An 18,321-nucleotide genomic window follows, 5' to 3' on the forward strand; every position below is an offset into this window, starting at 1 on the left:
CATAATTTCAACAATACAAAAGTTGAATAATCATAGCATTTCACCAAATATTGTTGCCAGTTTTGAAATGATATGAAAAGTTTTAAAGATCAAATCTGACCCGGGGCCATTTGTTCCCTAGAATTATTTTTCTTGTGTAATAATATGCTTGATTTAACAATATAAAAAAACGTCATGTATTAACACAAATAAAGATTCTAATGTAAAGAAAGACGCCTAAAGTGACACAAAGTTAATTAGGGTTGGATTATTGCAATTGCCACCTTCATTTGTTTATTCATTTGAATATTAGGTATTTTCAATCCAATTGTACCCTCTACACGTGAAATTCTCCTATATAAACACCCATGGTTTCTCTCATTAACACATAGCCATTCATCTTGCAAAGCATCTCCCATTTGATTCATTAAAAAACATACAGCCCAAGTTTTCACATACATTGTTCTTGTTTTTCTGTGATCATGGCTGACAATTCGGTTTACCAGCAAGTCCCTAAGGCCGATGAGCACTGCGAAAGCGTCACGGTTGTGAAGGTGGAGAGCAATGTGGTGCTTTTGCCGGAGTGCAAGGAAGAGAAGAAGGAAACCAACTTCAGCAGTGTAAGTCTCCATTTTTGGTTTCAATAGAACATAAGCACACATAGAAACTAAATGATGTTTTTACAACACATGTATATATAATGTGTATATATGTATTTATTCATATTCATATATGTGTAGATATAGAGGAAGGATCAAATATACAATACTCTTAACCTAAAAACGATGAGAAGTAAGGTGTTTATTTGTAACACAAAGTGTTCGTAGTATTGATATTTAACTACACGTGTTGTTATATCAGCACCTTGTTATTTACGTATCAACTTACTCTAACTATTTTTAGACTAAGAGTTTCGTGTACTAGAACCATCCTCCATATATGTATATGTATGTATAGTACATATGTATATGCAATTATGCATGTAATTAGAAATAGTGAGTGAATAATGTCAATAAAGATTATTAAATCCAAAGGAAAGCACAGCTTTTGTTATATGTAAATTGCATATGCCACATGTTCATAGATTTTTTAAGGGTATCATGGGAGCCAACATAATTTCTAAAAAAAAAAAGCGTTTAGTTTCTTTCTTTTAAAAAAGAATAGTATAACTAGGCTATCACAAGAAAAATTCTTTTGTTTCCCATATTAGTTAATTTTTATTTTTAAGAACTTATAGAAATTATTTTTAATACATCCATATCCGTACTATATAATAAAAGAAATCAATAAAGGAGACATATGTCATTTATTGGAGCCACCTATTTTTTAGTTTTTTCTTCTCTATCCTACTTAATTATAAATAATTAATATTAATTAAAAGATAATTATAAAATTGAATTTAATATAAATTTAAACAATTTGTATAGAAGATGATATAGTATTTTAAAATATTTATTAGATTTCAAAATTATTTATCTTAAAATTAACGAAAGACGTACACTAAACATAAATTAATATAATGTAAATTATTTATTAATTTTATTAAACTAAAGTAGGGTATAACCTATTTCAAAAATGTTTATAAGGGGTAAACAAAAACATTAATCAATGTTTATTGGTTCTATACTTTTATTTTCGTGTTCAACTCTCAACTCAAATACGGTATTCACTATATTTACGTGACATTTATAAGAACCATCACCGCAATCACCCATCTATCATATATCGAGTATATCCGTTAAATTTTTTTAAAGATATAATTTTTTGTTTGATTCATTCAACCAGTGTAATAAATGAGGTTTTTTAAAGATATAATATTTTTATTATTTACTACACATAATTACATTTATGCAACTCGTGTAATACACCGGATTTTTAAAAATATAACTTTTTTTTGTTATGTGGTATACAAAATTAGATTTATTCAATCCATATAATATACATGGTATATAAAGATATAACTTTTTATTGATTGGTATATAAAATTACATGTGCTCAACCCATACTATACATGAGTTCTTAAAAATGTAACTTTTTTCATTATTTAATATATAAAATTAAATTTACTTAACACGTACAACACATGGGTTTCTTAAAGATATAACTTTTTAATTATTTAATATATCAAATTACATTTATTCAACCCATGTAATAAATCAGATTTTTAAAGATTTATTATTTTATTATTTATTATATAAAATTACATTTATTCAACTCGTGTATTATACGGGGTTCTAACCAAGTATCTATATATACAACTTTGTTGATGTTGTAAAACTAGTATGAGAGCCAAAATTATATATATATATATATATATATATATATATATATATATATATATATATATATATATATATATATAGGGGGGGCTGCTAGAATGAGAACCACCCCGAGTTGTAAGAACCGCGAGAACTACACCCCACGGAGCGCCGTTCGCCATGATTTTTTTTTACAAGTAGATGTGTGTATTATAAACACAGCCGTAAAAAATCATGGCGAACGGCGCTCCGTGTGGTGTAGTTTTTTACACCACAAGTTTGGTGTTTTTTAATTTTTTTCTTTTTTCTTTTTTTTTCACCAAACTTGTGGTGTAAAAAACTACACCCCACGGAGCGCCGTTCGCCATGATTTTTTACGGCTGTGTTTATAATATACACATCTACTTGTATAAAAAAAATCATGGCGAACGGCGCTCCGTGGGGTGTAGTTCTCGCGGTTCTTACAACTCGAGGTGGTTCTCATTCTAGCGGCTCCCTATATATATATATATATATATATATATATATATATAGAGAAAGTATAATGTACTTCAGGGCTTAACCTACATTAACATACATGACAAAAAATATAACGTGCGTTATTATCATAGAACATGCGTGATTATAGTCCCATGCGTGATTATGTGGTCCCATGCGTAATTATGCGGTCCCATGTGGTCCCATGCGTGATTATGTGGTCCCATGCGTGATTATACCTCTGATCCAACGGTTACCATTGTCTCCTACGTGATGTATGATAAGGCTTTTTGTATGTTAACCTTACTCTATATATATATATATATATATATATATATATATATATATATATAGGTAGAGGATCCTGTAAAAAGTGCTTAAAGTGTAAGAAGTGTAAGAAGTGTATTATAACACTATATATAATATTATATAACACCATATAAACACCGTATAAGAATATGTAACACCATATAATACCATATAACACTATGTAACACTATATATCATTATATAACAAATATAACACTATAGGTTGTCTGATAGCATGTCTGTGATAGATGTATAGTGTTATATTTGTTATATAATGCTATATAGTGTTACATAGTATTATATGGTATTATATGGTGTTACATATTGTTATAAGGTGTTTATATGGTGTTATATAGTATTATATATAGTGTTATAATACACTTCTCACACTTTAGGCCCTTTTTACACTATCCTTACCCTCTATATATATATATATATATATATATATATATATATAGGGGACCGCTAAAGTGAAAAACCATCTCCAATTGTAAGAACCATGAGAACTACACCGTACGGGGCGAGTTGGACTAATTTTTTTTTTCATAAATGTAGATGCGTGTATTATAAACACATTTGTAAAAAAAATTTCAAAAAGAAAATGTGGTGTGTGTAGTTTTGAGCACCACAAGTTTGTGTTTATGGGTACCGTAAATTTTAAATAAAATTTACGGTACCCGTAAAAACAAACTTGTGGTGCTCAAAACTACACTCACGACATTTTTTTTTGAATTTTTTTTACAAATGTGTTTATAATATACGCATCTACGTTTATGAAAAAAAAATTTGGTCCAACTCGTCCCGGATCAAAAAGTTCTCATGGTTCTTACAACTGGAGGTAGTTTTTATTTTAGCGGTCCCTTATACATATATATAGGGGTAAGATCAAATAAAAGTTTATTTTTCCTAAGTAGGATGAGAAGGAATCATAACCATTCATTTTCCAAATCAATGGTTAAGATGAAAGTGTAGGAGAAAGGAGGAGTGCAAGGGTATCTTGGGAAAAACCTATTATGGACTTTCTCTCTCCAAATGCAAGACACATGCATATTCCACCCCCATTTTTTAACCTTTCATAACTTTTTTATACGACGTTATTTTTTCATAAAAATTTCACCGTAAAATCGAGCGTCTTTTTATCTTTAATCTGAGTACCATATTGCTATATAAAATATGATGACTAAAAAGACCCACTAAAATGTGTTGTATTTCTAAGTTGTATAACATTTTTTTTGTGCTAGATTTTTGTACTATATTTTTGTGCTAATTTTTTGTCTCAAAATTTTTTTTTTCACAATTTTTTGTACTTGATTTTTTTGTACTACATTTTTTTACTAAATTGTTTCGTGCTATATTTTTTATACTAGATTTTTTTGTGCTATATTTTTTGTACTACATTTTTTTGCTATATTTTTTGTACTAGATTTTTGTGTGCTAGATTTTTTTGTTGTATGTTTAAAAAATAAAAAGGGTGTCACATGTCATTTTCACTCCTATTTCTAAGGACCAAAATGCTCTTTATTAATATACAGCTTCGTTAAGGTTTTTCTCCCACCATGTTTGGTTTCTTGTTTTGTTGGTTTGTAACTTATACTTGTACTCGATCTTAAGATCATGTAGGGTTTCGATAAGTAAATTACGATCATGTAGGGTTCTGATAAGTAAATTAAGATCATGTAGGGTTTTGATAAGTAAATGTATGAAAGCGTATTACATCTAGGGGCGGACCCAAGTGAAGGATTGGTTGGTTGGGCGCCCCTCTTTAGTGTATTTTATAGGCTAAAATCTCGTTCGCATCCTTTAAAATTTTGGCTGAACTCCTCCATCCTCAAAAATTAATTTCTCGTTGCTTATTAGATAATGTATCACGAAACTTACTGAACTTAATGATATAAAGGAAAAACACAACTACAGGATATATAATATATTTGCGTGCAATTTAAATAATAGTATGTTAATAATTTTTTATTTTCTTAAGACGCTAATTAGCTGTGTTGTAAAACTTGTAGTTAAATCTCTAGAATCTTTTAGTATACTGTGAAAGAAAAATTACTTAATCAAATTTCTGCTCGATCTCTTCTCTTAATTCACTAGCAGTATTAGTTATCCCTCTTTTGAATACTTATAATATGACATGATAATAATGTCAAGATTCGTGAAAACTATATGTTACAAGTTTTTACATAGATTACATAGAGGTTCACATTAGAATATGTCTATTTTATAGTTTCGTCATGTGGGATTATAACAAAGAGCAAACTTTACTTTTTGTGACAATTGCAGTCTTGTCATGAAGAGAAGAAGACACATGAGTTGAAGGAAAAGATTGAGGAAAAAATAGAAGAGGGAAAGGAGAAAATTACAGAAAAGATATACGATGGCAAACACAAAATAGAACTTAAGGAGGACATTGAGTGTAAGGTGGAAGAGGACAAAGAGAAAATTAAGGAAAAAATTGAAGAAATGAAAGAAAAAATCGACGATAAAGTAGATGAGGCCAAGTATAAAAAAGAAGAACTTAAGAAAAAGGTAGAGTGTGAAGTGGAAGAGATCAAAAAGGAAATCAAGGAAAAAGAATACGAGGCCAACTACAAAAAGGAAGAGCATAAGGAAAAGCTCAAGGAAGAAGTAGACGAGATCAAATACAAAGTTGAAGAACTTAAAGAGAAGGTCGAGTGTGAAATAGAAGAAGATAAAGAGAAAATTAAGGAAAAAATTGAAGAAATTAAAGAAAAAATCGAAGAAAAAGTAGATGAGGTCAAGTTTAAGAAAGAAGAACTCAAGGAAAAGCTAGAGTGTGAAGTGGAAGAGGCCAAAGAGGAAATCAAGGAACAAGAATACGATGCCAAGTATAAAAACGAAGAAAACAAGGAAAAGCTCAAGGAAGAGGTACATGAGATGAAGTACAAAATAGAAGAATTCAAGGAGAATGTTGAGTGTGAAGTAGAAGAGGAAAAAGAAAAAATTGCAGAGAAAATCGAAGAAATCAAAGAAAAATTTGAGGAGATCAAGTACAAAAAAGAGGAACTACACGAAAAGATAGAGTGTGAAGTGGAAGAAGTTGAAGAAAAAATCAAGGAAAAAGAATACGAGACCAAGTATAAAAATGAAGAGCATAAAGAAAAACTCAAAGAAGAAGTAGCGGAGGTCAAACATAAACTAGAAGAATTCAAAGAGAAGGTCGAGTGTGAAGTGGAAGAGGATAAAGAGAAAGTGAAAGAAAAACGTGAAGAAATCAAGGGAAAAATTGAAGAAAAATTAGATGAGGCCAACTATAAAAAGGAAGAATTGAAGGAAAAGGTAGAGTGTGAAGTTGAAGAGGCCAAAAAGGAAATCAAGGAAAAAGAATATCAGGCCGATTACAAAATAGAAGAGCACAAGGAAAAGCTCAAGAAAGAAGTAGAGGAGATCAAATACAAAGCTGAAGAATTTAAGCAGAAGGTCGAGGGTAAAATAGAAGAGGATAAAGAGAAAATTAAGGAAAAAATCGAAGAAATTAAGGAAGAAATCGAAGAAAAAGTATATGAGGCCAAATACAAAAAAGAAGAACTTAAGGAAAAGATAGAGTGTGAAGTTGAAGAGATCAAAGAGGAAATCAAGGAAAGAGAATATGAGGCAAAGAACAAAAACGAAGAGCATAAAGAAAAGCTCAAAGAAGAAGTAGAGGAGATCAAATACAAACTAGAAGAAGTTAAGGAGAAGGTCGATTGTGAAGTAGAGGAGGATAAAGAGAAAATTAAAGAAAAAGTTGAAGAAATTAAGGAAAAAATTGAAGAAAAGGTAGATGAGGCCAAGCATAAAATAGAAGAACTCAAGGAAAAGGTAGAGTGTGAAGTGGAAGAGGCCAAAGAGAAAATAAGGGAAAAAGAATACGAGGCTAAGTACAAAAATGAAGAGCATAAAGAAAAGCTTAAGGAAGAAGTAGAGGAGATCAAATATAAAATTGAAGAACTCAAGGAGAAGGTTGAGTTTGAAGTAGAAGAAGAAAAGGAGAAATTGAAGGAGAAAATAGAAGAAATCAAGGAAAAGTTAGAATGTGAAGAAGAGGAGCTTAAAGAGAAAATCATGGAAAAAGAATATGAGAGCAAGTACAAAAAGGAAAAGCTTAAAGAAGAACTCAAGGAAGAGGTAGATGAGGCCAAGTATAAAATAGAAGAACTGAAGGAAAATATTGAGTGCAAAGTAGAAGAGGATAAGGAGAACATCAAGGAGAAGATAGAAGAATTCAAGGAAAAGGTTGAAGAAAAAATAGAAGATATTAAGGAAAAAATTGAGGAGCACAAGGAGAAGAAAGAAGAAGAGAAAGAAAAGAAAGAACTTAAGAAAATTCTGAATCAAGAGGAAGAAGCATGTGTCTCTACAAAGCAATACGAGGAAGTTGTTGTTCTCCTTCCAAAGCCAAGTTGCGAACCAGATGAGAAAAAGGTCTTCACTAAGAAGGTCGAGGAGGATTGTGTCGTTGCTCCACCACCACATTCGGTAGTGTCACATAACGAGTATACCACTATTGAAGCTGAACACAAGGAGAAGAAGGGTATCTTTGAAAACATCAAGGAGAAGATAGAAGAATTCAAGGAAAAGGTTGAAGAAAAAATAGAAGATATTAAGGAAAAAATTGAGGAGCACAAGGAGAAGAAAGAAGATGAGAATGAAAAGAAAGAACATGAGAAAATTCTGAAACAAGAGGAAGAAACATGTATTTCTACTAAGCAATACGAGGACGTTGGTGTTCTCCTTCCAGAGCCAAGTTGCGAACCAGATGAGAAAAAGGTCTTCATTGAGAAGGTCGAGGAGGATTGTGTCATTGCTCCACCGCCACATTCGGTAGTGTCACATAACGAGCATATCACTGTTGAAGTTGAACACAAGGAGAAGAAAGGTATCTTTGAAAAGATTAAGGAGAAGCTTCACGGGCATCATCATTCGAAGACCGAAGAAAAGAAGGAAAAGGCACATTACTAGAGTTGAAACATTTTCAGATTTATTGTTTGGCTTGCAAGAGTCAGTGGGTTTGTGGTGTTTATTGTGTTTGTTATTTGATTTTGATACTAAGTACATTCTTATGTGCTTAGGTATGGGATTTTTTCGGACTTTTTTAATGTGTGTTTCTTATATATGTCGAAAATTCATAAAATTTGTATATTTCTGTAATTGATTGAATAAATATGTTTTCGTTCCCGCATCCCATTTTTATTAACTTTTGCATGATTTCATTAAATCAAATTTTGATAGATTGGTGTAAGACCCTAACTCAAAAACAATAAGTTTAATGCTAACTATTGCATTTATGAACTTATAATGCAAATACAAGTTCATACATAATTTAGTGTCAGTTTAACTTCACAACGAACGTTCGAAAGTTTTACTAATTTAATAATAACATTGTTTACAAAAGAGGTTTAACAGTTGTGGAATTGAATTTGTTCCTCGGCTTGTGTTCGGTTCTTTGACAATAGTTAACAAAATAATTATAACCAAGTTAAGAAGTTGGACTTAGTTGGTTACAGATTGAAAAGCTGGGTGCTCAGAATGTTAATCTTTTTTTATTTTGAACTCAAGTGATTAAAATCACTATAACACGTTACTTTTTATTATGTCATGAGTAATTTTCAAGAATTTGAATTTTTTTCATACTGTAAATTTACTCAAACTTTTATATTTCAATTTGTTTCCAACGAATAAAGGAACTTTTATCATGTGTTTTATTAATATAAAGTAACTGTTATAAATATATTATTAATATTATGGTTATCAACACCAAAAATAGATTAGCTTCTTCTCCAAGTTTTCATCTCCTATATATTCTTCCTATTGTATCTTTTGTATGGTATCTCTATCAATGAAATATCTCTTTCTCCCTTCATCTCTTTCTATTATTGTTTGCTATTAGGCTAGTTTCACAACACGTTATCAGCACGAGAGTGCTCGAAATATCATTGGTTTTAATCGTTGGTTAAAGTCACGATTAACCTATGTCAAGATGAGAGTCAACAGTTAGCATGCCAAAAGACCTAGATGTGAGGCAGCTGTTCCAGCTAAGCGAGTTCTTGGTATTATCTTTAGTCTCCATCAAAAGCTCCACAACTCAGGTAACAAGACTAACACTTATGTTTTATATAGAGCATACATGTAATCTATATGAGCACGACTTTGAATTAAATTATAATAGCTTAATAATCTGTTTGTTAATCTAAAATTGTGGCTACTTGGTAGGATGAATAGGAAATAAAACTTAACTTATTTCAATAACTCAACAATATTAAGCCAACCACTATGGTGTTTTTTTTATATATAAAAGATTGGTTTATGAAAAAATTATTAATGGAGCTGCTAACATCTTTTTAATTATATTATATACATACATTATTGTTTTAACTATAATAAAATTTAATTTGAGGATCAATGATAATTCATGTGTGTCAATTCTTTTTTCAACTGCCTTTAATCTCTCCCTCATGTTAGGAATGTTGATCCACTAAAATGGATATCAATTTGAGCTGTAAATAAACCCATCTTTAATGGTTCACTGTATTTAACCATAGATAGTTGTTCATACCCAACATGTATTTCCTTATCTCCTTTAAGGTTCCATCTATGTGCGTTGTGGTGGATCATTAAAAATATATTTATCGGACAACCAAAAACATTAGATGGGAAATATATGGTTCCTGACCAAAAAACCAACTGTCACAGGGAGGAAGTATAATAACTTGTTGGCTTGATGTGAAATAATTCTGTACATGTAAAATCACATGTAGCCAAATACAAATATGAATGTTGCTCTTACAATCATTGCTTTGTAATCAATTGCAAATGTTTAGTGATCGTCTCAACAAAGTACTTCATGTCTAAACATGTACATTAAGTGCAATACTTATTCCAATGATCATTAATAACTCATGTTGGATCAACATTCCCAACATGAGGGAGAGATTAAAGGCAGTTGAAAAAAGAATTGACACACATGAATTATCATTGATCCTCAAATTAAATGATGTGAACCAAAAGTTTAAAGGATAATTCATCCACAAAGATTAACAAATCAGTTACCAGACATATTCACTGACCTAAATATTGTGACTAGCTAAGTCACATATACCAACTACTAATGCTCCAATTAAGATTAGTGTCCTAAAGGACAAGCATGTATTGGTAATGAGTCTATAGCACGCTTGAAGCGTGGTAGACTAGTCGATTCCAATAATAAAATTCCTCAAAAATTGGAGCAAGTAATTAAGATGGTCAAGTTGAGGTAATAGTAATAAGATCTCCTGAAGAGACAATAGAGATGATGGTTCAAGAAGAACCTCAGGTACCTGAAAATAAAGAGATCTCGATAAGTTGTATCATGTCTAAGATATGTATGGAATCGAAATATAAATCGATGTCGTTATACTTTTGTATATAATGTAGCGCTTGAAATGATTAAATGATGAGGATCAAGATTTGAGATCTGCCTATGAACGTAAACATAGAAATGATTGGCCAAAATGGAAAGACGCAAATAAGGCAAAGTTGAATTCTCTAATGACATGGAAAGTATCTGGACCAACAGTCCATACAACTGAAGTTGTAAAATTGGCGGCACAGGAATTTTCAAATTGAGTGATATAAGGCAAAATTGGCGGCACAAGAATTTTCACAAAGACCAACGATTGATTATGAGGAGACGTATTCTCTAGTGGTGGATGCATTGACTTTCCGATATTTTATTAGTCTGGTAATATAAAGAGAGAATTTCTATTCGTCTTATGAATGTTATGTATCATTTGATACTGAAAGTTTACATGAAAGTCCTAAAAGATTAAATTATGAAAGTCATGTAAAGTAAGTTCTCGAGAAGAATGTGATCATTGTATGCATATTCTGATTTGAATAGGTTATGATTATTTTACATGTTGGATATAATTGGAGCTCTTGATGAGTTTCTAAAGCAATTGAGTGCTTAAAAGGTTAACTGAAACATCTTAACGATGTAATTCTTGTGCACCAAGAAACATACATAGAAAACTTGTACCCAATGATTATGATATCTCAATAAATAGTGTACACATATGGTACAATATGGATTTTGGGGATAAATGCAAATGTTCGTCACATTTTTGCATATGATATAGATATCTATATGTTAAATCGGCAAGTTTATTTAGCAAAACTCCAGAACGAATGCACATGCATATTTAGATAAGATGAGAAGAATTCTCTTATGGATTGATAATGCTAGAAGCATTGATATATTTAAGTTGCCTCTAGAAAGTACTATATGAAGTTGACAAAATGCATATGGACTAAAATAGTCGAGTTGAGTGTTGTAAAACTCGAGATATTCTGGTAAAGATGGATATATGTTTGATTAAATTAGTCATTGCTTTTATAAAAAAATACTTTTAAAAGTTCACTATAATCGCAATTTACAGTGATGATGTCCCGCATCATCAAGAGAAACTGTTGAGCTTTTAGAGGTAGAATTTTTGAATGACCTTGACACATTGTAATTATTGCTCGACCTGCAGTTCGAGTATATGTGTAATCAATCAAACTATATCTATAAGAGGTTGACGCATTTTACCATGGACAAAGTTTATCCTTTAACTACGTTAAAGGTTGTTCAATTACTTGATATATAAAATGGCTGTTATAGCTTCATATGAAAGTAATTGAAATTTTTTGGTCTAGAGGTACCATTTTTAAATGCAATTGTGCATTAGTATTTCTTGCTATCTATTCATGATTTTATATATCTGTATTGAATTTATCGATTTGATATAGCATGTGTTAAACGACGAAATATTGAAATGGGAAAACATCTATTTCAATACATCTAAGGTATGTAAGATATGAAATTATATTTTACTAACCTATCAAAACAAGTTTGGTTAGTTTTGTAATTGAAGGGAATGTAACAAATCACAGTTGTGGATCTTATGATATTTGTTTAAAAGAAAAGGCACTAGGAGGCTCATATGAAGATATAAAATATTGCACATTAAGGGATCAAGCGGCAAATCATTCACTACAAAAAGCAACTTTCAAGAAAAATGGGCACTAGTCACTTGAAGAATACATGTTCAAATGAGGGGGAGTATTATACAAGTTACACTCTTTTTTCCTTCACTAAGTTTTATCCCATTGGGTTTTCTTAGTAAGGTTTTTAATGAGGCAACGTACATGATCTAGAAGTATCAGGGGGAGACAATACGCGCTGCACTCTTTTTCCCTTAGCTAAGGTTTTGTCCCACTGGGTTTTCCTGGCAAGGGTTTTAACAAGGAAGCATCTCCAAGCGTATCAAGTTGATAACCAAGGGGGAGTGTTATAAATATATTATTAACATTATGGTTATCAACACCAAAAATAGGTTAACTTCTTCTCCAAGTTTTCTTCTCCTATATATTCTTCCTATTGTATCTCTTGTATGGTATCTCTATCAATGTGTAGGATCGTTTTGTGACCCAACCGAGTCGTTCAGAAGAGTTCTTAGACTATACGAAAGGCGAAAACAGACGTATAGACTCGAAACAGTTTGAATATCACTTTAACCTTCTTGTATATTGAATTGACAGAGTTTACAGTTACAAGAAATACCGGCAGCACTTCGGTACAAGTTCCTGATTCCCCTCCAAATGACAAACATGACTCTCCTATTTATAGAGTTTCTGATTCCCCATGAAAGTGCAATGTTCATTTCGTGGGAAATCAACATTTCGTGGGAAATCACATTTCGTGGGAAATCACATTTCGTGGGAAATCAACATTAAAACCCTATTTTCCTGAACTACGTGACTCAATCTAACATATTTAGTAGATTATGATGGGATATAAACCTAAAATTCAAACTTGCTTATCTCGTGGGGAACAACTTCTTGGATATATGGGTAACCCCCGAAATCTTGTTTGAAAGATCCCTCTTTTTGATATACTAGGTCTTTATGCTTAGTGATATCTGGGGTATTATCCCGGGACTTCTGCTGAATGGAAATTCTGACCTAGTCCCCGCATACTACTTTCCGCAAAGCTTGAAAAAGCATCGCCCTCAGCAAATTGATGAAACAATAAAATTGATAGTCATTGTTGTTGAAACAAAAGATCCTCTAAAGCGGACACACCAAAAGTCGAGCCGTCATCTCTCTGCTGAACGGAAGTTCTTGTAACACCCCGTGTTTTCGAATGTCAAAGTCAAAGTCAAAGTCCAAGTCAACTTTGACTTTCTTTGACTATAGATAGTCTATTTTCAATTTTATTTGTATTATGTGGAGTAAGTGTTGTAATCAGGAAGAATCGAAGTAACCGAATGTTTAATCGACGCGAACCGATTTACGCCTGTGAACAGCAGGAAGTAACAATGCGATAAAGTTAACTAATGAGTAATCAAACCGATCTAACTATCATCGAACTCGAATCTCGAATTATGCGAACCTTGGTTGTTGTATACGTGTGTGTGTGCCTTATGTGTTACTTGTGCGTGCTTACTTTGTGTTCTGTGTAGTATTCAATCGAATCAATTGAAATTCGGATCGAAACTCGAAACTCAAATCGAATACAATCGAAATCGAACTACGACGAATGGTAACGTAAGGATAGGGTGAATCATAGGAGATTGTATGTTAGATATAGTAGTTGGGACTGAAAGTGATTTGAATAGGAAACTCTATCGTGCTCGTCTCGTCTTCAATCGAAATCGAAATATCGAAAATCGTCGCACCGAACACTCGAACCAGGCTGTTGATCGATCAGGCTGTCAGCCGATCGAACAGCCCAGCCGATTGGACGGACTGTCCGATCGAGCAGGCTGTCCGATCGGGATGCCTGGCCGATCGGCCAGCCCTTTCCTCTTTTGGAGCCTATAAATAGGGCTGTCATTGTCACTCTTTACCACTTTTGGAAAGCTCTGACCGACCAGCTCGTGCTCCTCCTCTTTTTCTCAGATTTCTTCCATTTCCGGGAAATTTTCACCCTAAATCTTGTACTTACTTGATCAATACACACTTCTACACCTTTCTATCTTTCAAATCTTGATTTCTAACCGTGAAATCATCAAGATCTAAGCATTCAAGGATGATGTCATCATGGTCTTCTTCAAGAACACCATGTTTTGGCTTCAATCCACCATGAATAGCTCGGATCTAACCGATTTCCACATAAACAAGTCAAAAACTATCAGAGATTTGAACATTTACATAATGTAAAAGATTGAAAGGACTTCCAACTTTCTTTCAACTCTTTTACACTCAATGCCTTCAAACCGGTAGAAACGGAGCTTGAGCCAACTCACCGATCACCCCAATGGTTGGGTGGTTCAAGATTCGGGTTCTATCTACGAGGTTCACCGACTACGGGTTAAACGTTAAACTGACGATCCGAACCGTTCACCGGCCGGACTTGGGTGATTCCTGTCCGAGCAGGAGAAATGAGTAAGAACGACAGTGTCATAGTTCAACTCGTTGTCAGACTACCTCAACATAACGCCAATTAAGCGGAACAACCAAGTGTTAGACGAACAGGCCAACCAGGTCAGGATGCTGACCGAACGGTTAGGCTGTTTGAAAGAACAGCCCAACCGATCGGACATGTCAGCCGATCGACCAGGCAAGCCGATCGGCTAGCATGTGGCCCCACACCTTGACAAATTCATGAGGTATGGTATTGAACGAAGTAATGACCGTTCGAACGACCTAATCGATTGGTAAACATTACTCTTCGGATCATGAGATACTATACTTCAACACTTATTCGATTTCCAACTCGTTCGACGCATTGGGGTGCCACCCGATCGAACATGCTATCAGAATGAATAGACTGTTCAAACGGATATGATGCCCGATCGAGTGACAACCTAACGAGGGCTGCTACTGAAGTACCTAACCGATCTGATAAGCCGACCGATCGAACAGACCGTTCGATCAACCGACCTGAAAGGTAAGAACACTTCAGTGTTCTCAAATGCTACAACGAAAACATCAAAAGTTCAAATCCTCGCACACAAACACAGCAAAGGAAGAAACAACCCACTCGAACAGTCCAACCGATCGAGCCTACCGGCCGATCGGGTGGGCTATCCGAACGGATTGTCCAGCCGAACGAACAACCCACCCGATCGAACCTGCCATTCGATCGACTAGGCTGTTCAACCCGTTTACACTTGTTTTCATTCTATGTGTATTCATCGTTATGTTATCGAACTATTCAGGCTAACCCTACTCTCAAGCGCTTCCTTCAATCCATCAACCAATCGCTGTGAGTTTACTCGATCCCTTTTTGCTTTTAGCACTTTTGGGTGTTACATACGTTACTTATATCAGAACACAATCGATCACACTACTCAATTATTTGAACGCTAACCGATTCGCATGTATTACGTGACTAAATGAATGCTTGTTGATTGTGTTTACACGTGGAATGCTGTCTACCTGCCTTAACGACGTAGTACTATAGTTTGGACTCAGCACCCGTTCACACGGGGGTTGTTAAGGACAATTACTTGCATGGATTATGGTGGTAATCATGTATTGCGAACCGTCTCGGACGGTCAACCCGCAGTCATTGGTATCGATAGATCCATGTCGATAATTAACATGCTTCGTTTTCCTCTGTGTACGTGCTGGTTATGCGTAAACTATTCGAACTCTATATGCTATATCAAACTTGTATGCTCACCTTTACATTTATGTATTGACTGTATTTTAACGTATGTGACAGGTGTTTAAGATGTTTGCTTGCTAGGAAAGCGAGGCTCGAATAAAGCTCTAGAGGCCCCCAACAAATAGTTGTCTGTCAGGAAAGAGCAACTAGAGCATAGTTGTCTATAGATCTTGTCAGGCTGGGTCTTTAGGAGCATTTGAACAATATTTATTGTATTAACTTAAATCTGAGTTGTCGGAACAGAACTACTTGTTTGGATGTTATCTGTAATAATGTATTTGTTTATTCGGGATACAGTATGGGACGTATCTTTAACTGGATTATATAGATAGTTGTTATGGAAACTTCTGGACAATCTGTTTCGCTCAGTGCCATGCCTCGATGATTCCGCCATCGGTTGGGGTGTGACAGATTGGTATCAGAGGCATAACTATAGGGAATTAGGCAAGACACGACCTAGTCCGGGTCGTTGTCTTAGAGACCTATACTATAGTTAGGAACCAGCAAGACTCAGTTAGGTGTTGTAACTAGGTACCCTCGCTAGCACTGCACTCGAATTTATGGCTAAGGCCGAGCGATTTAGTCAGGAATAGGTGTGAAAGCCGCAAACTCCCGGCTACTTTACTGGACTAATGTCGATTCCATCAATTTACCTATGATTTTCTCGCAATTTTCGAACAACAAACGAGGAGAATTATACCAAATCAGGAGTGAAATCCATATTTTGATGCATAATCTCCTCAAACTACACTAAAAACAAGGAAGAAATTGCTAAGCCAGGGGTGAAACCCGAACCTTGGCAACTTATTCCAACTTTTACTCATCTCACCGAAGCCTCAACGGACTCCAACGACCTGAACTCACTAGTATGACTTAAGGAAAACGTGTTGAATGCCCAAGAATCGAGGTAGGAACGCGATCCCGAAAGTTGAAAAGTGACGGCAAGTCTATTGTGAATAGTCGAATCGCTTTGGGTAGTCAATGTCTAGTAGCCGCAGACAATCTATTACCTCGATTTTCATGTGTTTTATGTGTATTTTCCTGTTTATGTGTTTAATTTTGATGTTCGTTCGATTTTTTTGCTATCACTTCGATCAGCACACATGACTCGTATTGCTATCCTACCTCAAAACACTAACAAGTCGTTGCAATTCTACGACGCTATAATACGATATACGCTATACTATACTCGGCATACTATACGATTATACGAAACTACTCGACATGCTCTACGAACGACACACGAGCTTTGAATGATAGGTTTTTGTATTCTGACTACTTCTGTGTTTTAATATGTATGTGCTTCTGTGTATATGTGTTTCTGTGCTCTATGTGCCTATGTACTTCTGTGATTACGTGAATCTGTGGTTATGTGCCTACGTGTTTGTGTGATGCATGTTTCGACGTGTTCCTAAGCTTCAGTAAGTAGTGGACGTGTGAGGTGAGATTCAATTACATTGTGTTGAGTCCTGTGACGATGCCTGTTGCAGACCATGTCGTCGTCTGGATCCCGACACCATCTGACCCGCCAAGAGAAGAGAGACAAGCGTCTCGCTACTCTAATCGCAAAGAGTGTGGCAAAAGCTGTAAGCGACGCATATGAAAACGCTAGCAAGTCGTCTGAAGAGTCGCGAACCAACGCTCCCAAAGATGCCAGCAAGACTGGTTTCAGCTTCAAGCAGTTTAAAGCATGCGGACCCAAGGAATTCACCGGAGAAGATGGCCCTACCGCCATGTTTCAATGGTTCGATTCAGTTGAAGTCACTCTGCGCCAAAGCGGTTGTCATGAGAATCTCCGCACCCTTAATGCCACAGGCGTCTTCCAGTCCCGAGCTCTAGACTGGTGGACAGCCGAACGAAACAAGCGCGGAAATGATGCAGCTTATGAGCTGACTTGGGAGGAGTTAAAGGCAATTATGATGGACGAATTTTGCCCTCCCCATGAACGCCAAAAGCTGGAGGACGAGTTTTGGAACATCAAGCAGAAGGACGGAGACAACGCTACTTTAACAGCACGCTTTAAGCAGCTCAGCATCATCTGTCCCGATCAGGTCAAGACTCCAGACATGGCCATCAAGAAGTATATTCAAGCTCTACCCGATTGTGTAGCCGACTTTGTTCACGCCGCCAAGACATCGTCAATTGAGGAGACCTACTTGCTTGCCGCCGAGATCAATGACAAGCGAGTAAAATCTGGTTTCTGGGATAAGCCATCCAAGTCTCTGCACCAAGCCACCGCCACGTCAACCGTCGACACCACCACTGCTCAACCCTCCAAGTCGTCAAGAAGAAGGAAGAAGCACAACAACAACAACAGCTTCAGCAACAAGAACTGTGCTGTGACAACAACTGCTGCCCCTCTGCAAGCCGTAGCGGCTCAGCAGCAGTCTCACCACTGACAAGCTCCGGTGATCAATGCGCCGCCAGCTAAGCGCGCTTACACAGGCCCCCACCCGCTCTGCCCGACATGCTCATACCATCATCCGGTGGGAGTCGCCTTTCGTTTCTGCGCCCACTGCAACCTCTACAGCCATTTCACTGCGAACTGCCGCTATGGTCCCCGTCAAGCCCCAGCTCAAGCCGCCGCTCATCAAGCTCTACTTCCAGCCCCTCAAGGCCAACCTGTAGCTCAAGCACCCGCGGTCAATGCTTGAGTCTGCT

The 18,321-nt window shown here is 35.3% G+C and overlaps 1 protein-coding gene across 1 annotated transcript; it reads left to right on the forward strand.

The window, feature by feature from the left end:
- The first annotated feature begins 374 nt into the window (after positions 1–374).
- On the forward strand, positions 375–8,205 carry LOC110908079 (golgin subfamily A member 6-like protein 22). The gene is made up of 2 exons (XM_022152983.2): positions 375–599; positions 5,307–8,205. Exons 1-2 carry the CDS (start codon positions 462–464, stop codon positions 7,983–7,985), a joined length of 2,817 nt encoding a protein of 938 aa, XP_022008675.1. The 5' UTR covers positions 375–461; the 3' UTR covers positions 7,986–8,205.
- Positions 8,206–18,321: the final 10,116 nt, after the last annotated feature.

Source organism: Helianthus annuus, chromosome 14, assembly GCF_002127325.2.
Source record: "Helianthus annuus cultivar XRQ/B chromosome 14, HanXRQr2.0-SUNRISE, whole genome shotgun sequence".
NCBI lineage: Eukaryota > Viridiplantae > Streptophyta > Magnoliopsida > Asterales > Asteraceae > Helianthus > Helianthus annuus.

Coding starts and splice junctions, on each gene's coding strand:
- LOC110908079 (XM_022152983.2), top strand. CDS start 462: ATGGCTGACAATTCGGTTTACCAGCAAGTCCCTAAGGCCGATGAGCAC. Junction 600..5,306: donor AGGAAACCAACTTCAGCAGT/GTAAGTCTCCAT, acceptor TGACAATTGCAG/TCTTGTCATGAAGAGAAGAA.